The sequence below is a fragment of the Temnothorax americanus genome, unplaced genomic scaffold (assembly GCF_048541705.1).
Source record: "Temnothorax americanus isolate GAGA-0224 unplaced genomic scaffold, ASM4854170v1 Scaffold110, whole genome shotgun sequence".
NCBI lineage: Eukaryota > Metazoa > Arthropoda > Insecta > Hymenoptera > Formicidae > Temnothorax > Temnothorax americanus.
In genome coordinates, this window is record NW_027509243.1 from 82,133 (window position 1) to 105,713 (window position 23,581).

At 31.7% G+C, this 23,581-nt stretch overlaps 1 protein-coding gene across 2 annotated transcripts; it reads right to left on the reverse strand.

Annotated features, from left to right (window-relative positions):
* Positions 1–1,065: 1,065 nt before the first annotated feature.
* Positions 1,066–23,509, reverse strand: Atpcl (ATP-citrate synthase). 2 transcript variants are annotated; one of them, XM_077426422.1, is made up of 11 exons: positions 23,362–23,509; positions 7,389–7,743; positions 6,201–6,394; positions 5,813–6,123; positions 5,375–5,693; positions 4,863–5,301; positions 4,386–4,711; positions 3,787–4,306; positions 3,042–3,347; positions 2,558–2,975; positions 1,066–2,442 (listed from the first exon to the last, which is right to left on the reverse strand). In XM_077426422.1, exons 2-11 carry the CDS (start codon positions 7,728–7,730, stop codon positions 2,351–2,353), a joined length of 3,267 nt encoding a protein of 1,088 aa, XP_077282548.1. In that variant the 5' UTR covers positions 7,731–7,743; positions 23,362–23,509; the 3' UTR covers positions 1,066–2,350. The 2 variants fall into 2 exon arrangements, with proteins under 2 accessions (XP_077282548.1, XP_077282549.1); XM_077426423.1 differs by lacking the exon at positions 23,362–23,509 and adding an exon at positions 8,309–8,461.
* Positions 23,510–23,581: the final 72 nt, after the last annotated feature.

Sequence of the window (23,581 nt, forward strand, 5' to 3'; positions counted from 1 at the left end):
TCAGGGTGAAGGCTTTCACACATAAAATGCCGTAAGGACGTAAAACGTAAGCGTATATAAGAAAATCGATCAATCCCAATCGAGTATTTTCCCCTACTCGGATTACGGACAGTACAATACTCGATTGGGATTGGTCGATTTTCTTACACTTACGTTTTACGTCCTTACGCGATTTTATGTGTGAAGGCCTTGAGAAGATCGTCACTGTCCACTTGGATCATCGAAGTCAAGCGACTCGGGCGCGGTACTATACTAAGATGGGTGACCGCCTTAAGAGCGGCTATACGCACATGGCATATCAACAAAACAGTTAAAAAAGCTTTTTTTCTTAGATAAAGAAAAAGAACATTTTTTTATAAACGTTTATCAAGTAGACATTTTAAAATTTTAATTTCATAAAAAACATTTCTAGAAACCGGTATGTTGTATATACAATGGACCTATTTTTACCGTCAATAAGACGTCAGAAAATGACGTCAAAATAACGTATCCGCGATGACGTCAATTGTCTGTGACATTAGACCGTCATTTTAACGTCATTATGCCGCCAGTTAGTGACGTCAGGAATGGTCAGTAAAGGACCTAAATTTGACGTCAAAATGACTTGTGTTTGCTACCTGGGGTGCCGGGTCGTTGTGTGTGAGTGCCGTCTCAATTGTATTCTCAAAAGATGAGTTTTGGACTTGTGGCTCCGAGGACTCGTCTATCAGGACTCGTTCTATCAGGCTCCTCGTTATCGCTACCGTCGGCGGATGAGCGATAGCAGGTACTGATTGGTGAGTCACGCGTAGGCATATATCAATCGAAGCTATCGATCGCGATCTGCCGACGTTTCGCGCGACAATGTAGGTACCAGACGAACTTATCAACTATAATGATTACTAACTATTTACAAAGCAGTACCAAACATTCGATATTTTACAAAAATTTACTATTTTTATGTAATCGATTATTTAAATTCTGATTTACTTTTTTAATATTCTTTTATTCATACTGTTTCAATATCTATACACGTTGCGAAATGTGTAAAATATGTAATAGAGAAATATTAAATAAAACCTTAAGCAGCATTCATAAATATATATTTACTACTTTCTTTATAATCCATATAATTAGAATTGTGCATGATTAGTAGTATATATAATTATTATTATAACTAATTATAATAATTATATAACTAACAATAATAATAACCAGTACAATAATGTTTCTACTTAAAATAGTTGCGATTAAAATTGTTATACTACGTTTACGCGAGCGTTACTTCTGTAGTAACTTACGATATTACTCGTTTACGCGGAGTAAATTATCGTAGGTTACTACAAAATCCTGTTTACGCGAAGGAAAATCCCGTTTACGCGAACGAATTATCGTAAGTTACTACAGAAGTAACGCTCGCGTAAACGTAGTATTAGTTAGAACAATACTACGTTTACGCGAGCGTTACTTCTGTAGTAACTTACGATAATTCCTTCGCGTAAACGGGATTTTCCTTTGCGTAAACGGGATTTTGTAGTAACTTACGATAATTTACTCCGCGTAAACGAGTAAATTATCGTAAGTTACTACAGAAGTAACGCTCGCGTAAACGTAGTATAAGTCGTTGAACACTCCAATTTCACCGTCTAGTATCTACTCGAACAAAAATGCACATTAATGGAATGTGTTTGACAAACATTTTAAAGAATTTATTCGTTTATATTGAATTATAAAGCTATAATTATGTAATTATATTGCCATATAATATCTTTTCACAATTACTACGTTTACGCGAGCGTTACTTCTGTAGTAACTTACGATATATCACTCATTTACGCGGAGTAAATTATCGTAAGTTACTACAAAATCCCGTTTACGCGAATAAATTATCGTAAGTTACTACAGAAGTAACGCTCGCGTAAACGTAGTAAATGTGCATCTTAAAATTGTCTAATTATGAGTGATTAATCAATGTCACAAAATAAAATTAACAATTTGTTTTTAAAAATAAGGATATAGTGTTTTTATCGCATAATGTGATCCACAGTCTAATCTTACATATATCATTTTCAATTGATAATTAATCAATGCCAATGATCCAGATTAACAATTAATGCTTTTCTCTCGTAATTAGTTTTAAGACGGTCTTTGGACTGATACTACGTTTACGCGAGCGTTACTTCTGTAGTAACTTACGATAATTCGTTCGCGTAAACGGGATTTTGTAGTAACTTACGATAATTTATTCCGCGTAAACGAGTGATATATCGTAAGTTTACTACAGCAGTAACGCTCGCGTAAACGTAGTATGAGCGATTAACGATGAGGCATTAAGCGTTATATATTATATCATTATGCATTATTTAATGATTTAATTATATTGTTCAGGTAGTACATAAGAAATATCATCCCACGGATGGCGGTAAAGACCCTGCTTTAACCTTTTCTGATCCATGTAATGACCTAAAAGGAAAAAAAGTTCGTTGAATTAATTGATTATACTTATACTGTTTCCTTACGTAATGTGTACAATAAAATGCATGTTAAGACACATAAATTTATATACGTATAACCATACCGATGAATCCTATACTTCGACCGAGAACGAACAAACTATTTATGGCACCTATTTCAATATATTCTTGCGCCTCTTCTCTCGTAAAACTACCACTGTTTCGCAGCATATCGACGAAAGAACAAGCAATAATACCATCCACATTAAGAATTAAATTAGGCTTTTTGCTGGTCGTTATTTTTTCAACTTCTAAAGCATATTCGACCAAAGGTTTTGCCGGAAAATTCTCCAACACAAATTCCTTGATAAGTTTTACACGCATATCTGGATTGTTGATTGACTTAACACGATGGCCAATACCCATGATCAGTTCGCCCTTCTTACGTGTATTATTTACAAATTCTTGCGGATGTAAACCGGTATCGTATGCCTCGGAAAACATACGAGCTGCACCATCTAAGGCACCACCGAAACGGTCTCCCTGCGGATTAATGGATAATTGAAGTATTGAAAAAACATATTGTTTGCTACTTAATTTTTTGCTTACAATTGTCAGAAGTCCTGAAACGAGAGAGCTAACCAAGTCTTTTCCAGCACGTGCGCAGACGATAGTATTGTGAGCTCCGGAAACAGCCGGGCCGTGATCAGCCGTGAGCATCAGCGACATTTCAAGAAATTTACAATAAGTTAGAGGTAAGCAACGTTGAAACCACAAAAGTGAGACAACGCCACCGATACCCACATTTTGCTTCAGAACCTCAGTTACAGGCATACCTGCATATAATAATTCCTGCCCACGTTCATCACAAATTGATGTCATAAATGATGCAGGTTTACGTATTAAGCCAAGTTCCTGTTTGTACAATATAAAATATTATAATTCAGTCTCCAATTATGTTAATAAATAGCAATTACATGCAAAAATAAGTCAACGCTTATTTTGTTGCACGCAGCACGCACACTTATACATATATGTATTTGTACATATAAGCGCGCGCGTGCCCACACAAGCGCATATAAGTGGGTGCGCATGTATACGTCTATATAGTCAAGTATATAATGTGATTATTTTATACAATGTACAAATGAATTATATTATATTAAGATTAAATAATTTCGAGCAAAAATGTTTTGCGTTTTTTTTTATCTATTTTTGTTAAAAAGATATTCAATTGTGTTATATTTTGCTGACATGTAATTTACAATATATATTACTTTTATATCACTTTTACGATTTTCCTTCTTAATAGTGAAAATAGGCTACAGCATATCAATAGATAAACAAAACTCACTCTGGCCCATCCATAATCCATTGGTACTGTTGGCACAGGAACTTCGGGTTCCGGCACTATTGTGCCATCCTTTACCAATTGTTCATAAACATTTTGTATAAGATCACCAAGATTATCGAAACTGTTTGGGACATATGCACCAGCAGCCTTCAATGCTGCATTTTTCGCAGAAGCCGTTTCAAGATTGGAGTTTGCGATCGAGCCAGCATGACCAAATTGCACCTCAGAATTGAACATACTGGCGCAGGTACCAATGCACCAAGCTATCAATGGCTTTGTTATTCTGTCTGTTTTTAATGCTTCGCATACTTCATATTCTTCGACACCACCGACTTCTCCGAGCAATACAATTAGTTTCGCATCGGAATTTTTTTGATAACGCATTATGTGATCCATAAAAGTAGTTCCTGGATAACGATCTCCACCGATGGCAACACCCTCTAATACGCCGTTAGAAGCTTTGGAGATTATATTATTTAATTCGTTTGACATGCCACCGGAACGAGAAACGTAAGCGACACTGAAAATAATGTTATCGTTGATCAGCCGATTGATTTTGTTAACTGTCCCATTACATTTAAAAATCCAAATTATATTACCTGCCAGGTCTATATAATTTGCTGTGCAAAATATTATCCATCATTCCGCCGGTATTACCGATTTTAAAACAACCTGGCTTTACACCTCCCACAGTTGCCGGTCCAATTATAGTCACATTCCTCAGTTGCGCCGATAGAATCAATTTTCTAGTCATATTTTCAGGTATACCTTCCGCAATTATGGCAATCGTTCTGATTTGCGGAAATTGTAGCGTTTCCATGGTGCTTTCGTAAGCAGATCTTAGAGAGGCAAACGTAATCATTACGTCTGCGTCCTTATGTTTAGCCATAGCATCTTTCATTTGTTTATAAACAGGAATAAGAACCTATTTACAAGAAATAAAACTAATATTTATTTTGATAATAACTTGGTGATAATATTACCAATATTTAATTATTATAATATGCTAAAATTTACAAATATGATTTTTAATATCACCAAGATGTTTTTGACTTTCTTCTTTATTTGAAACTCACTTCTTTATGACCCCAGTAAAACTTTTGTTTGTGATCACCAGTGAAAGGATAAACAATAGCAGCGACGGATGGTTCGGATCTTCGACAAACAAAATCAAAATCCAGCATACTCTGAACCGCTCTTGTTTGCATACCCCAAATAATAGATCTCGTTTTATTGCTGAAAAGTTGTCTACCGTCGTTACTTGAATCTACTGCATCTGTAGTTTTCAAATTAGACTGCTCCGATAACGAATGTACGTTATTCTTGGACGGTGTGCACGGTGGTCCGACATCTTGTCCGGAAGGTAAGAGAAAATTCGCGGTTGAAAATTCTTGAGCTTCTGGATCAGGAATTGGTTTCGTTCCTAGTGCCATAGCACATATAGCTGTCATATGTGTCTCGGGACCAAATACATGAACGGGAATTCCTAAACGTCTACCAACTTCCCGTATAATCCTATTAAAAAATAATATTATTTTAAAAATACATACACAAATATTAATAAAAGTAAGAAATTTTCCTCCTTTACCTTAAGCCCTCTTGATAATTAGGTCCAGCTCTTCTTACAAAAATTCTTATATTATATTCCACTAGCTTAGATTGATATTCTTGAAGAGCTTTAACAATGCCTTTAAATGTCGCAGCTACATTTGTAAAATTGGCAATTCCTCCTCCTATAATAAGTACTTTCCCATCAGAACGCTTTGCTTTTGTCATCAAACTCAATATAGTTTTTGCATATTCGTAAGTTTGTTGTTCACTAGGAGCGCCAGAGTATTCACCATAATTGGCCAATTCACCAGCTGCTCCCAAGTCGCAAATTGTATCTGAATATATCACTGATGCACCTATAAAAATCAATTCAATATGGTATTCGAGTACAAAACAAAGAAATTGTTTGATGTGAAAAAACGAAATTGTAAAAGAGTAAATGCAAGTTATTTTATATATGACCGCGTCTACCAACCACCGCCAGCAACCATAGTCCATATACGACCGTCTGGATTAAGAATCGTCAGCTTTAAACTGGCGCCAGATTTAGCATCCAAATCAGCTATATAGGCTTCCTCCGGATAAGCATCTCGTCCAAATGGCGGTGGATAATCGATCTCTCCCCAATCTGGTTTACATATGAAATCCGCCGTAGTATCTAATTTGGCTGCGAGGTCGAGAACATAAATTGCGGTATCCGTTATCACTAATGGATTGATTTCCAAGTACGTGAAATATAAATGAACGTAGAGCTTATAAAGAGATTCTATAAATTCAGCAATGACCCTAAAATAAAAAAAAAAGAGTAGAAACTAAAAGCTATAACATTTATAATATCATTTAAGATGATTTAACATCATTACATTTTTTTATCGTCCATCACATTAATCAAAAGTCTATCAATCAATGTAGATCGATCAGGCATCTCGCCACCAACCGGTATATCTAATTTCAAAGCTTTAGCATCGACATCTCCGATATCGATACCACCTTGATGATGAAATAATATTGTATCAGCTGTACGATGAGAATAGATACAGACATAAGCTTCCTCCTCCTATAACATAAATATAAAGATATATTATATATTATATGTATTTAATTCATAATAATCATGTACTGTCACACATCTTAAGCATAATTTCTCAACTTCTAAAAATCGACACCTGTAAAACGCTATGTGTCTAACAAAGTTCTAAAACTGATTCTATATTATGAAAATACTACGAGCATTACACTTAATCGAAATTTATTTAAAATTTTTGCTACTATAACTGCCAACCTTTGTATCCAATTTGCACGATCCATTAATATAGTCTGAGCTGCTAATATATATACATAATAGAAATTGAAAAATTTTTGTTGCTTGTCATTGATTGAGAAATGAATCGTGCTGTTAAAGTTTTACATTAAACTTAATCAGCTACTGAAACGATAAAAGTGTCCAAACAAGCTATGGCCATCGAAAGTGCGATAGATAAAGTCAAAGGTTAAAAGAATATCGATTGGGTTTTTTGATTGGAAAGGGTTAGTTATATCAAATACCTAACCGCAAAATCAAATGGTAAATATTTAAAAGTAATGCAGCTTTTTCTCTTTAATTGTATTATTCGACCAAAATTGACAAACTCCAGTGATTTTTTTACTACTCTATATGTGCTCATACATATTTTTTTCAGCTGTTAAATATACTTATCAACTAATGACTATATTGCATTATTCTTTCTTTTCATTTAATTCGTTATTATAATAATAATTATTAGACTTCTATTTTCCAACAAACATCAATAATCACTTAGAAGATCACTTTTTGACAATGACAAAAAGACATTAAAAGATTTTTAACGAAGGAAATTTAGCACCTCTGTGTGTCAAATCATTTTTATATAGCGATCATTGTTGAATATTGTATTACACTATATCGATAGATAAAATGATTATGTTGAATTATAAATAAAGTAAAATCTTTTACTCGAACTATTGTTTTAATAAGGTAGTTTTAGAACTTTTTGGACGCATTGTATATAAAAAAATAATAAAGCAAACCTTACCGATTTGTGCGGTATAAACGGTTCAATTATAAATGTTTTTAATTTTCCGACTGTCTTGCCAATGCGTTGCTCTTTGTTCATGTGCTGGTCAATCCATTTTTGTACTGTACTTAAATCTGCATTTACTTTAATTAATCCGAGTTTTCCTCGTCGCTTGATTAATTGATCCGGTTTAACAACTAATCTTTCTGTTTTGACCCACGGATGTTCGTTGACGATATCGATCCAGTTTATGTTTTCCGTAATAAGTACAAATCTACATTTTGCTGCCTTTGTTCCAACAGGAAGCTTACGATTGATCAAATCCTTCCCAGTTACTTCTCGAATTGCCTTCGCTGCCATTGTTTAGAAAATTCTGTCAACAAATCAATAAATAAATCGGATTTTTGGAATAACATTATTCATTCTATTTTGCTGTGCTATTTTTATATTCGTTTTGCTAGGAAACGATTCATCTCTTTTACGATGAGTTAATTATTGATAAAATTATTATTTATAACTCAAATTTTTTTCTAAAATAATATGAGCTTTTAGGAACAATTATAAAAAAATAGTTTATAAACAGTATTTCAATCATATTAATTTAATCGTTCGTTATTTTAACTATATCACATAATTAATTACTGATGAGATTAATAGTTTTTTTCATATAAATAAATATTTTTGCAGTTTGTAAAAATAAAAAAATACAATATTAAATTGGTTAAAAAATATAGACAAAATTTAGATATAAAAAGTTTATATTATAAACTGATAAGAAATAGTTATTAACAAGATTTCAGAGCACATCAATTTACACAAAACTTTCGAACAGTGTGGTTTTGTTATTTTCATATAGTATCATTTATTTATATAACATTATTGTCAGTGTTTTTTGGTATTAAAATTTTTAGGATGAATGAATATTAATGTTCACAAACCTTTAAAAATGTTTGAATTAACGTGGATGTCACAGTTCTTACCGTCACTTGCGGCAGTTAACTGAACGTTCAATGTGACACTACAGCAATATGTAATCGTCCCGTTTCCACGCGATATCACGAGATATCGTATGATTCTACGAAGTTTTTTTTATGCAATGTCATTTTATCTCTTTTTCTCACTCCCCATTTCACATGTGTATGCATGTATATATCAACGGACACACACTAACTTACGAGGCATAAAAAGAAAATGCATCGAGAATATATTTTTTTCGAGTTGACCCGTTATGAAGAAGTATACCGTATTGAAGAGAGTAATTGATCAAGAGAGTAATTGTATATATATATATATATATATATATATATATATATATATATATATATATAACAGTGCATAAATATTTAATATAATATCTGAGAATAAAATAATTACATATATAGGATGTTTCTTAAAGACCAGTCACTAACTACATAGCGCTATTCCTTATTAAAAATTGCCGACATTTCGTGAGATGTGACGTCAGAAGCGAGAAACGTTGAGATTTGACACGTTGAGAATTCTTGCATGGCATTTCCAAATAAAAATAAGGTATTTGCATAAAATAACACTTCAGATCACTTCAGCACACTTCGAAAATACTCCGAGTTCAGGTTAGGTCTACCCCTTTCCCTTGACAGTTAATAAACAGCCGTAAAATGAATGTAATATATAATTTAAGAGATTAATTATTCATTACTAAAAAAATTAGTAATTATTTTTCACTAATTATTAATTTTCAAATAAGTAGTTATTTATTTTCGACAAACTATTAATTATTTTAATAAAGAATTTATTTCTAGATACTATAATTTGCTAATTACCAATGCAAAAGGAAATTAATTCATTTTTAATTAAATAATAATTTTCACGTAACTAGATATTTTTCTCTGATAAATTACCAATTTTTTAAGTAATGCGTAATTCACTTCTACCTAAAGCATATTCTACAATTGCGTAAGAGTAAGGAGTAAGAGTAAGAGTAAGAAATTGACCAATCACAGTGAGAATTTGAGGAAAATAATCGACTGTGATTGATCAATTTGTTACTCTTACTCTTACTCCTTACTCTTACGCAATTGTAAAATAGCCTTAAATATTATTAATTTTTACGTAATTAGTAATTTTTCGTGCTTAATTGCTAATTTGCTAATTCAATAAAACTTTAGGTAAATATGTAGAATAACGGCATCTTCTCCGATTTCTTTGAAAAGACTATGCCTAGTTTCATATGAAAAATTGGGCCTCTAGTGAACAGCAATCAGACATAGCTGCACAAATTTTTAATATTGACATATCTATTATATGTACATAGAAGCAGTACGTAAATGGATTCTACTAAATTGGTATATATAATATATAATATACGTACGTATATGTATATATATATATATATATATATATATATATATATATATATATATGTCTTTTAATATGTTGCAGTGCCACCTTGCAGCAATATTACTGCAAGATTGCCACAATATTGTATTTCAATATTGCTGCAATGTTGCTGCAATTTTACGCTGCAAGTGCAATGTGGCAATATTGCTGCAAGATTGCTGCAATATATCGTGCTGTTAGGGATGGTTAGAATTGTAGGGCATTAAAAAAATAATTAAAAAGTTTCATGAAAACAACTTTATAACGAATCCTCTGAATGCTAGAGCTGTTCAAAGTTCGCTATTATGACCATATTATGACCATGTACCACTGATCTGATCCGATTTCTCTGCGTTCAGGCCTTCCCGCGGTGACGGCAATAATGGATTATACCATAAACATTGAAATAATATGTCTAGAATGTATTTGATACAGTTCATTAATCCGGCTAATGAGAAAAAGTACGGAAGTGTCCTCCTCCGATTTTGATGAGCTTTTAAAATATTGTTTTCTCGACAAAAATAAGAAAAACCTATTTTTTTTATACGTGTCCATACGCATGTTTAGGGGCTGAAACACCCCTTTAAAAAAAATCGACTTTTCTCTTTTGGGCTGAATATTTCCGAAACTATAAGAAACAGAAAAAAAATTTTAAACAAAAGTTGAATGGTTTGAAGAGTACTTTAAAATAATATAATAATACATTTTTTTTTTTTAATAATCTGTAATTTAAAGTAAGTAGTATCAAAAAGAGATTCTCAGAAGGAAAATTGTCGCTCATGTTCCGTTTGTTTATAATTAATAGATACTTAAAATATCACGATGTTGGTAAGTAAAAAAATAATAATTTATGAATATATATTTTGCTTCTTATTATTAGAACGTATGTTATTTAGAACTTTATTCAATCATATATTTTAAAATTATAATCTTTGTTAAAGCAGAAAATAATAGAAAGCATAAATACTCTGAAACTTTTTTTTGTTTGTATCTTTTAAATAAAATATTACCTCATCCAACAGAACAGGAAAACTTTTCTCCCCTGCACTCCCCCCCCCCCATGCATGTACTTTATAATTTTGCTTTACAACGTAAATAAAAAGCTACATTATGTTGACAATAAGACACTTAATTTAGTAAAAAAAATTTTGATTTTATTTGTCTTGATTTTATTTTAACAGTCACACAGTCCGAATTAAACCACACCTAGGATTGACTGGTCAAAGTTCGAAGTGATTTTTCTTTAGTTTCTAACTTTGACCAGCCGTATTAGTTATTCCTAGGATTGACTAGTTAAAGTCCGAAGTGATTTTTGTTAGTTTCTAACTTTGACCAGCCGTATTAGTTATTCCTAGGATTGACTAGTCATCAAAAGCCGAAACGCAAAACTTATTTCGGGCTTTGACCAAGACGCTTGGTCGTTCCCCAGGATTGACTAGTCAATCCTAGGAATGCCCGCGTTTCGGGCTTTGACTATAACATATACACCGCAACTAAGGAAAACTTAATTTATCGAGTACTATTTACTATTTTGAGGCAAATGAATTATACCAAATTAAAAAAAAAATTTTAAAAACCCTTGCACTTTTGCTATATACATATATCACATAGGGGTGGGATATGGCATTTTTATAGGTGAAATGTACGCCTTATAAAAAATTACAAATAATGTTTATAAATAAGACAATAAAATGCTATAATAAGTTATAAAATGTGCGTAAAAAGTTTATTAAGGTGTAAGAATGATCAACAAATTATAAAACTAAAAAATTTTAAAAAGAAAATAGAAGAACAATAGAGAAAGAGAAAGAGAGATGCATTAAAGATTATTGTTATATGATCAAAAAAAAAAAAAGAAAGAACGCATAGGAGATTTCGATTTTTACAGATTGTCTGTTAGTCCAGTCAAATTAGACAAAAAAAAAGGCTTTTGCTCGGAAGTGAAGCGGTATCAATGAAACCTTTTTAGGGTTGTTGGGGAGATGTAGAAGAGCTTATTTCTGAGTTGTCAGGTTAATCGGACCGATGGGTTTTTAAGGAGGAGAGGGGGAATAAAAAATTTCGTTTTTTTGCAATAACTCGGCAAATTTTGACCGTACATGATTTACTAACCTTTCATTTTGGAGCTCTTTTAAAGCCCTACAATTCATTTCCTGAAGACCCTAACTTAAAATCAATATTTGTCGAGTTCTAGCCGGTGAAAGTAGGAAAAAATGTATTTTGTCGCGGTTTTTTGCGTTTATCTCGTTTCCATTAATAGATAGAAATGTGCCGCCACTGACAATGTTGTAGGGCTTAAAGAGACCTACAAAACGAGAGGTCAGTCGTTCAGATTCGTTAAAAATTGAGCCCAGGGGAAACCTTTGGAAGTCGCGCTTTTAACGCGTGGTCGATCGTTGCCGGCGGCGACGCGCCGCCGCGATGACGATCGGCCATGCGACGGCGCGTCGCATGTCGAGTCGAGTGCGCTCGGGACTCGCTAGAACTCGACAAATATTGATTTTAAGTTAGGGTCTTCAGGAAATAAATTGTAGGGCTTTAAAAGAGCTACAAAATGAGGGGTTATTAAATCATGTACGGTCAAAATTCGCCGAGTTATTGCAAAAAAACGAAATTTTTCATTCCCCCTTCCCTCCTTAAAAACCCATCGGTCCGATTAGCCCGACAACTCAGAAATAAGCTCTTCTACATCCCCCCAACAACCCTAAAAAGGTTTCATTGATACCGCTTCACTTCCGAGCTCAAATGTCTAATTTGACTGGACTATGTACTATAGCATAAATCTCGCACCCTAAAAATGCCGTATATCCCAAATAGGTGGGATATACAAGATATCAAACTAAACAAAGAATATAAGAGCTATGCATTTGTATTTTGCTGTATTCCATCCTTTACTATCCCTCTACACTTATGTATCATGAAATAACCATTAAACCTTTTACATTTTCTACAGTAATCATTTTACGTAGGTCGTAATATATGATCGCGTTATTTACTACATTGAGAAATCGATTCAACACACTTTCGTTAATATTAACAGTAAAGAACTAAAATTACAACACAATACTAATATGGCATAAAGGCACATAACAGAGTAATTGCGAGCAAATATCTTTTTCCTTCTATTTTTTCTAACTTCTGCGACGATATCGGAGTTATCCTAACCTATTTTTTTTTATCACAAACAAGCTAAAAGCCTATTTGTGCTGAACATAGATATTCACAAATATGCGTCGCATTAAAGCAGAGAATAATTGGTATAATGAAAAGTATATATAAAATTTCATGTTTTAAAAAGCGTAAATATAAACGTAGATTTAAATTAATATTTCAAAAATATATTTCAAATATTTAAAAAAATATTGTCTGGGTGATAAAGAAAAACATTTTTATAAATATTTTTAAAAGATTCTTAATATATTTCTAAAAATGTTATCACAAAAGGTTTTTTAACTTTTTTAAAATACTCCTATAACCATTTTAAAATATTTCTTGCAATATTTTTATAGAAATATTCAGAAATATTTTTTGAAAACATTTTGTGCTGTATGGGACAGCCTCGGCACAACAGCGACAGATACTTTAATCTTAATATTTGTAATATTTCACCGTTAACGTCTCTTATTATGTATCAAAACTTATTATGTGTCAATACAGAACATATCAGTTACATTATATCTGTATTGTAATTTTGCACTCAACAATATGTAAATATAATATATGTTATTACATGTTGTTATTTTTCTTTATTAAATATATTATAGGGGTGAGAGAGAGAGAGAGAGAGAGAGAGAGAGAGAGAGAGAGAGAGAGAGAGAGAGAGAGAGAGAGACCGGGGTAAAATCGTCACTGGGACGGGGCGGAATCGTTACTACAGTTATCTCGAAACCTGTATGTTGTGTGCTCGCTATTAATATAGTAAACGCTACTTATGGTGCCCATGTGACCAACGGAGTTTGGTGAGATTATGCGCCATGTTGTGATTTTTATTAAGGCAAACGTGTTTTTGGAGGTCAAAAGTGAAATTTTTTGCGCGTCGAAAATTTTTAATATTTTAAATATCATTTTCTCTCCGAATCTCGAGATAAGTGATTCTGAAGAGTAATGCATGCTGAACACAAATCCAGTAAAGTTTTTTTTTATTTTCGTTGGTTTCTAATATTTTATGAGCAATCAAACTTAAAATCTGTGTCTGGGGCGAAGTCGTCACCAAGTCACCGGGGCGGACTCGTCACTGTGACGACTTTATCCCAGTGGTTTCCTCTATTTTTGGTTGCAAATGCGTCATTGTATTTCTCAATTGCAAAAAAATGGTACGCACATACCCATACAGCACACTTGTCCAAAAGTGGGACACAAGACGTCTAATAGACGTCTTTTAGAAATCTTTTAGACGTCTTACTAAAAGATGGCTAAAAGACGTCTTGTCTCGATTTTGGACATGGTGCTGTCTGGGTACCATCACAAAACGACTCCCGTCGAAAAGCAACTCAGGAAGACAGTTCTTGCGGTAGAAAAAAATAAAAATAATCAAAAAGATAAAATTAAGACAAAAGTAGCCGTAAAACAATTTAGAGTCCCGAGAACTACGTTGAACGACTGAGTAAAGAAGAATAATGATGAAATAGCACACTTGGATGACGTGGCCGTACGATATCATGAAAGCTTCAAAAATCAAAGTCAAGGATGCAGCTGTGGTCGGATTCCGACGAGGACTTGGATAATATGTGCTGCGTGTGCTTAGACATGACAAAGAACAGAGCTGACGAGAAACAGTGCATTTCGTGCGAGCATAGAGCACACAAGTGCGTGCTTTTCTTGTAATTATTTTCCGCCATCGTGTTTTCAATTAATAAATGTTTCCATTTTTCTATTAAAAAACCATTAATAAAATGTATCCTATTATTTTTCATGATCAAAAATATGTATTTTCATTTAAAATCCAATCCGAGAATGGAGTGACAACTCCGCCCCGGCAATTGTGACATTTCAATTTTTGCACCTTTGTCGTTTTTACTCTATACCGGTTGAACAAAGTGACGTAGACCAAAAATGCTCTTATAAATTTTGTAGCCAAGGGTTCACTCTTTACAACGGTACACTACATTTTACTAAAATTATTTTTGTTGTTAAAAATCAGCACCGAAAAAATAGTGACGACTTCGCCTCCGTCTCCTTTGAAAGCTGGATTTTTCACAACTTAATCCAATACTGTAACAACTTACCCCACATATGCATAATGTGACTAATAGTTACAAATGTAGTCGCCTTATAATTTTTATTGTTGCAACAAAATTAATCATACTATTCAGTTAAAAAAAATTATTTTTGTGTTGTATAAGTATGCGGCAAATGAAAAATTCTTTTGCGCTTTTTAAATCATTTATTAGTTAAATGTAAAAAAATTATTTTAAAAAAGTGTACCAACTAGCCCCAGTCTCCTCTAAGTTACATATTCTTTGAGTTCCCCGATTGATTATATTATCACTATCGGAGTGAGTCACAACAAAAATTTTTACCAAGATAAAAAAATCAAAATTCAGAAAAAGCCCTATTCTGAATAATTACTAAATCTTCCTACACTTTTGCTTCCTCAGAGAGGAAGCTTTGTTTTCATAAACTTCGTACATGGACCTTTGATCGCATATAAAGCTAGGGGTCTAATCAACCGAATTTTAAAATATTATGTATGAAATAGGGGTAGAAAAGACTGAAGAAAAAATTGTTCTTTTAGTTTTCGATGCCAATGTGTTCCTTATGTTCAAAAACGTTAGAAAATCGTAATGATAAAAAATGTCCGTATGTATGTATGTATGTATGTGTGTGCTAAATTTACCGAAATTTCTATAATTCAAGAACTGATTAACTAAATTTTAAAGAATTATATATGAAATAGGGGTAGAAAAAACTAAAGAATATAATAAAATTAATAAAAATTGCTAATAATAAAGGAGTTACCGATTTCTGTTAAAAAAAACAGCCAAATTTACCGAAATATCTATAACTCAAAAACTAATTAACTAAATTTTAAAAAATTATATATGAAATAATGGTAGAAAAAAAACTGAAGAATATAATAAAATTAATAAAAATTGCTAATAATAAAGGGGTTACCGATTTCTGTTTAAAAAAATCTACGTAATTGCTCTAATTTCCGCAAATTTTGAGATATCAAGCTCAATTTTTTTTTTATAGAGTATCATTAAAGGTAGGTTGGTGTTGAATTTAGCAAGGATCGATGAAGAGATTACCAATTTCTGCTTAAAAAGTGTATAAGATGTACATGTAATTTTATAGAGTATCAATAAAATAAGGTTGTTTTGAATTTGGCGAAAATCGATGAAGGAGTTACAGATTTCTGCTCAAAAAGTTACATGTATAAGTTGTATATGTAATTTTATATAGAGTATCATTAAAAGAAAGTTGGTATTTTGAATTTGGCGATAATCGGTAAAAAGATTCTTTCTTTATAAAATTTTGAATTTTTTGAGAAATGTCCGTGGTTGCTCTAACTTCCGCCAATTTTGAGATATCAGGCTATTTATAATTCTATTATATTCTTCAGTCCTTTCTATCCCTATTTCATATATAACTCTTTAAAATTTGGTTGATTAGACCCAGCTTTATACGCGATTAAAGGTCCATATGCAATGGCTACATGGGAGTTCAGGCAATATGGACCATGTAGCCTGAACTCTCAAAGTCAACATCAATTTGACATTGCGTCGATTGTAAAACCCCACTTGGGCTACTAAGCTCTATCAATTCATAAAAATATTAAATTTCAAATTAAAAAATGTGCAAATTAGAAACTTGCACATTGGTTCCTCATCATTACAGATCGCTACCATTGCTCCTATTTTATTTCGCTCATAAAGCTTCCTCTATGAGGAAGCCAAAACAAATAAATACTAATAATTATACATCGAATAAAATACAAGCTTCCTCATAGAGGAGAGCTTTGTGAGCGAAATAAAATAGGAGCAATGGCAGCGATGTGTAATGATGAGGAAGCAATGTGCAAGTTTCTAATTTGTACACTTTTTATCATTTTATCTTAAAAAATAGCTTTGTCATAGTAGACTCCAAAATTCCCTTTAAAGGCTTTCATCTTAATCTGAAATAAAGCTTTTTACAAAGTTTCATCAAAATCGGAGGTGGACCATTTCGGAACTCCACCCTATTATTACTTAAAGTTAATATTATAAGAACTCTGTTGTGTAAAATGTAAAACTGTGAAATGTAACTATACAATAACGTTAAAAAATACAATTTTCCAATTATCTATCAATGTTATCTACTTGCAAGCGATGACAAATATGTCATGGAAATAAAGAAATAAAACATGTATCTCGGTTTTTTAATGCATTTTTATCGTTTCTTGCTTGCGTAGTTGAAAATGTGGAACATACGGGCACCGATATTACGTAACTGATTAGCATTTCAAATATAACAGTAAAAACCGACAGGTAGAAGTTTCTTAGAGATTAGAAATTCTTAGCATAAAAATATCCTATCATATGTATATGTTTGTGTGTGCACGCGTGTATTCGTGAATGAGTGTGTATGTGTGTATGCGCGCGCGCGTGTAACAAACAGTTTAGTATTAATTTATTCTTCAATATCAATATACAAGGTATTCCTAAGTAAGTACAAAAATTGAAGAGGATATTCCGTGGCTTATTTTAGAAAGAGTCCTATAAACATATGCCTCAAACTGCTTCGTTTTTAAAATACAGGGTGTCAAAGTTGTAAAAAAAATATGAAAATTTCGAAAATCTGGAAAATTTAAAGATATTTTTTATTCAAATTTTTGGTATGTATACATGTGGTATCAAGAACCATTTTCCAATATCGATAAAACATTTTTAGATCCACCAGCAAGGGCATGCGTCTTTAACACCCTGTAGTTTGAAGACAAAACAATTTAAAGCATATATTTCTAGGATCTTTTCTTCTTAAAATAAGCCACAGAATATTTCTCTCAATTTTTTGTACTTACTTAGGAAACACCTTGTATAAAAACAAAAACTTTAAACATATGTTAACCCTCCGGCTGTATACATGGGTCTACGGCGCCCGTTCCAGAACAACATCTGCTCGTAATTTTAGAACCGGCAAGCCTGCCTGTCTGGCTCCCCCCTCCAAAAAAGTAGGTGAGAAAAGAGAATCCAAGGACACAAAGCCGCTTCGAAAGATAACACGCTAAATGCCGAGCAAGTGAAATCTCGCATGGACGTTCACACCCAGGTACACACTCGACGATAATTATGCAGAGATATGGACCACTTTCCGATGACCTTGACCTTGACATATGTTGTCAAGGTCACCTTTCTGAGTGACTTTCAGAAGGTTTTAGCCGTAGATTATTGTTTGTTAAAAAGTTATTAACAAAACAAATTCGTACATAAAGCAAACTCTTCTTATTGCAAATTGTTATTTACAACTTTAATCAGTCATATATTTTAAAATTATAATCTTTTTTAAAGCAGAGAATAGTAGAAAGCACAAATACGTACAGAGTATACATTCTCTGCTTTAACAAAAAATACAAACTATTGTCAGCTTTAATTGTAATCCTTTAAATTTTTATCCCAAAACATTTTTCTAATAAATTTAGACCCTTATTTTAAAATTTAAAATTTAAAAATTACAAATTATTTTTTTGTTTACATTTTTGCAATTGTTTATAATAATGCTGTGTGCAATGAATAACTAATAAATCACCTTTCAATTCTATAATATTTTTGCAACGCGGACATATTTTTTTACGAATCACATTTTTTGTGCACAAATAGTCTAAATAATTCGTCGTATCTTGTCGTTAAAGCGAGAGATTTATAGAATTTCATTTTCTGATAGTTTAACAGAAGGTTATCTGTACGAAAACCTATCGTATATTGGCTTATTTTCGAAGAGTTTCAAATTCGTAAGAAATATCAGCAGTAATCAAGGACAACTTATGCTTAGTAAAAAATGTAATATGAAATATGGTCTATATACGGTGTCAGAAAATTACTTTTTATTCATTAAATATTTTTGTTAATGGCGCTAAGTTTACACCCTGAATTTAGGCCGCGGCCTATACCTCAAATTCGACCTAAATTATTTAGGCTGCCTGCTGTAAACATTTGATAGGCGGCCGAAACTAGCTTCAGGTCAGTTCTTAGGTTGAATTTGAGGTATAGGCCGCGGCCTAAATGTCCCGGTGTACCCGTGCCCAATAACTTTTTAATAAACAATAATCTACGCCTAAAACCTTCTAAAGTGAGGTCACTCAGAAGGGTGACCTTGACAATATATGTCAAGATCAAGATCATCGAAGCATGGTCTGCAAAGTGGAAGGAAAACAAGGTGTGCTCTTGTGCATCTTTCTTTAATAACTAATGAGTGTGTTGGGCCAACCAGGACATATTGATTTATGGCCAATAGAAAGGCCACAAATATAAAGTATATCTAATGTATCCAATATAGCACTTGCTTGGCCCAGTCGCCATGTCTGTGCATCCTTCTTTCAGGCACACCTTCCATCATGGATGGTCCATATCTCTGCATAATTACCCAATTAACTCTTTTTCTGTAAGTAACAATGTTGCAATTATTCATGATAAATGTTGTTTTTGGTCAAAACAACGTCCCTTTAAAAAATTTTAACAAATAGTTGTTTAGTTATTCCCAAAAAATGGAATTTCAGATGGTGGCCGAAATTCGGCGGACAAATTTTTTTAAACATATTCTACATATTATATTATATAAATTTATAATAAATTATTTAAAAATGCTATATATGTAGAATAAGTAGTCCAACAATAAACCGTGTAAATTTCAGAAACTTATATCTCTCTCAATTATTGAGTTGGAGATCTGTGTTTTTGCATATTTTGCATATTTCATCATAAATTTAGTTGGCTACATATTGTATAAAATAACTCATAAGTTATTTTTAAAATTTAGTTAAAATTTCGATTTTTTTTTTAAACAATGTCAAATGTCTCGATATTGATCGGAAAAAAAGTGCTGTGTGAATCCGACAAACCAAGTTGGCTCACAGTTTTTCAATGTTCATATCGGAAAGACGTTATTGCTATATATATTGCCAGTCAGGTCGATTTAAATTACTTTAATTGTCAAATGGTTTATTGCGTACAGGGATGTGTACCTAGCCGTTTTTAACAAAAAACCACAGTTTTATACAGTGAATTGTTAGTGTTCTTTTAGTTTTACTATGTTTTAAAATGTTTATTTAGGGAAGAGATAATTATAAGAATTAGGATAGTATGACTTTAAATTAAAGCTAACTAAATTATATATGTTATGTTTTATTATTTAAAACTTACAATCAAAATTATTATTTTAATCACTTTTTCTCACTTAGATTATTATTTATTGTAGCAACTAGTCAGTTTAATAAGACTTATAACACAGATAACTGTAGTAAAAAACAAAATAGTTTATTGTAGACTATATAACATTTTTTACAATAATTTCCAAAAAATACGGTAAAATAATGTAATAGAAGTAAGTTTCCTACAGAATTATAAAGCCAAATATACACACAAAGTTATGGAACAACAAAAAAAAGGATAGATATAACAACAAAAACATAAAAAATACGTAAAACTTACGAAAAAAAAAACTTAGTTTGTCACCCAAAAATCACAAAATGTGACCTCAAACCGCCGTCCTTCGCGCGATTTGCCGGCCGATTGGGAAGCCGAAGAGAGGTTCAAATGCGAATCGTTGCATGACAACAAGCACAATCTAGCAACACTACATTTATGAAATTGCAATGGTTCATAGTATACTACTAGTTCATTGTTGGACTACCTATCCTATACCATATTGCATATAATTTTATCTTTAATTTTTCATTAATCAACGATTTTCCCTACCTAAAAAAGTACCATTTTGACCCTCCTAAATAATTCTACTTTTTTGAAAATATCAATCTGTACTATTTTTTTCTTGAACACTGACCTCTGAAGTAAAAAACCTTAAAAGGATTTTTTATACTGCATAAAAAAAATTACAAATTTTTAAAAAATTTATCTTTTTTTTATTCTTATTAAAAAATTATTAAAGTTAAAATATTAAATAAATAATGTTTATCAAAATGACTATAAAATCGTCAGAATGTTTTGTGAATTTTTTTAGATTTTTTAAAAATACTTTAAGGTAGAGAAAATAACGTCGGACGTGACAATCCCACGTATTTACTGGAAAGATCTAAAAAAAATTTTAAAAACGTATACAAAGGGTAAGTGTAAGTAATATATTGAAATTCTTCTAAAGAATTATATATATATATATATATATATATATATACAAGAATTTTTGTATACGTTTTTTAAGCCATTTTACTCCTTAGAAACTTTTCTTTAAGCTCCTATAAAGGACCCCGCCATATCCTTATAGAAATTGGGTTTCGGTAAAATTAGCTAAAACTTTTGAAATAAATAGTTATGTGATGCTGACCAAAAGTCACAATGAGCAAGATTCACAATAATCGACTATTTAAGCGTTATCAGCGTTCAAAAATCAAAATAAGGTGTTATTTCAGTACTATTGTGGGACGGTGGATTGCAATGTATTATTCTACAAAATCACACAACTTATTCTTTTTGTCAATACAAAAATATGTATTTATTTATGTAAAGAAAATATGTATACATGCATGTATATGTATATACAGGGTGTCAATTTGAAAACTTTCAGTCGAAATATCTCGGGAATTAGTAATGATATCAAAACACATTTTGGAGAGAACGTAGGGGAGCAAAGGGGACATACTTTGATTTAAAAAAAATTGACCTTGGGTGGAGGTTTCAAGGTCAAATAAAGGTCAACTTAATTATTATAAATAGATATATGATTTTTTAAACTTACTGTACTTACCAGTTTAATAGAAAAAAAAATGTCAGTCACACCTACGTCCAACAATTAATATTAAAATTTGAAGAAACAAGATCAATAGCAAAGAAAAACAACCGTACAAAGATTAGTGAATAAAGCAACTCAACTTGAAGTGTTAGGTCATTTTGCAATGAATTCAACATTGTCGATTCGCAAGCTGCAGCTGCAAAAGGTGTCTCATAACATGTACAAAGACAATAATACTGTGAGCCTGCATTTGGTCATTTGACTTTCGAAGATTTTGGATCATAGCGCGTTGAGCTCCTAATGAGAAGAGTTACAAACGTAAATGTTTAAAAAATTATGTGTTAATTTAAAAAAATTAAGTTGACCTTTATTTGACCATAACGCCTCCACCCAAGGTCAAATTTTTTTAAATCAAAGTATGTCCCCTTTGCTCCCCTACGTTCTTTCCAAAATGTGTTTTGATATCATTACTAATTCCCGAGATATTTCGACTGAAAGTTTTCAAATTGACACCCTGTATATATATATATGTATATATGTATGTATTATAATCTTATAATATATAATTCACTTACATGTATATATACGCATGCATGTAGATACATATTTTTTTCACATAACGTAAATGTATCAATGCCTGGACATGTACCTATGTCTAAACATTTTTATTATTTTAGTCCTTAAATAAGTTATAACGCGAATTAAAATCAAAGAATCTCAAAGCTAAAAATATTTTTCATGTATTATATTTTTATCTTTGATTTTAATTTGCGTTATACTTATTTAAAACTAAAATAATAAAGGTGTACAAGTCTTAAATGTCCCAGCATTGGCACATTTACCTTAAATACATATTTTTGTATTAACAAAAAGAATAAGTTGTGTGATTCTGTAGAATAATACATTGCAATCCACCGTCCCACAATAGTACTGAAATAACATCTTATATATTTTGACTTTTAAATGCTGATAGCATCTAAAAGGTTGATTATTGTGAATCTTGTCCATTGAGACTTTTGATTGGCATCACATAAACTATTTATTTTCAAAGTTTCAGCTAATTTCATCAAAACCTAATTTCCGTAAGGATAAGGCGTGGTCCTTATACTAATTATTATTACATTAAATTATAATAAAAAATATAACTTTTATCAATAAATTAAATTAAAAATCTAATATGTTGCAAAAATTTACAAATATCAAGTAAAATATATTTACATTAATTAAAAAAGCAAAGGACAAACTAATAGCCGCAATTCTGAATAAACAACAATATGATATTCTATTAAATAATTTACGTGTAAATCATATTTTCAATTATTGTAAAAAATAATAAAATTAGACGTACATTAAATGTGTCTGATTCTGATTGGTAGAATAATGAATACTATAATGTTAGACACTATCAAATATCGAAAAAATACTTTTTTCGTTGTAACATTTTTTCAATATTGTAAATATAACAACAAATGCTTTCAACTTATATAAAGAGCATATTCTTAAATATTTTCCCACTACTGTGCGTTCGAACAATTCGATTTTGTTATAACTTCACACTTATCGTAGTCTCGAATAAAGAAAATAATTATGAAATAATCACATCTGTGAAATGAACAGTGCGCGGTGAAAGGTTTGTCGGAATTCATTACAACGAAACGTAAAAGAGGTTAGAAATCTACGATAGTTGTACAATCAACTTAGATTACTATTTCTATCGAGTATTTAATTGTATTTCAATAACGACTTTACTTACAAGCCACAAATAACGCAGATAACTTTGCGAGCAGTGAATATTTGATAGATCTTGAACAATTCCAAGAATGACACGATGTACATCATCCGCTTACACTGCCATAAAGATTGCTCGAGATTACTCTTCTTGATGTGCCTTGATATGTGAAAATATTGCCACAATACCGGAACAAAATATAACGAAGATGTTTCGATCTTCTATTAATAAAAGCGACATTACA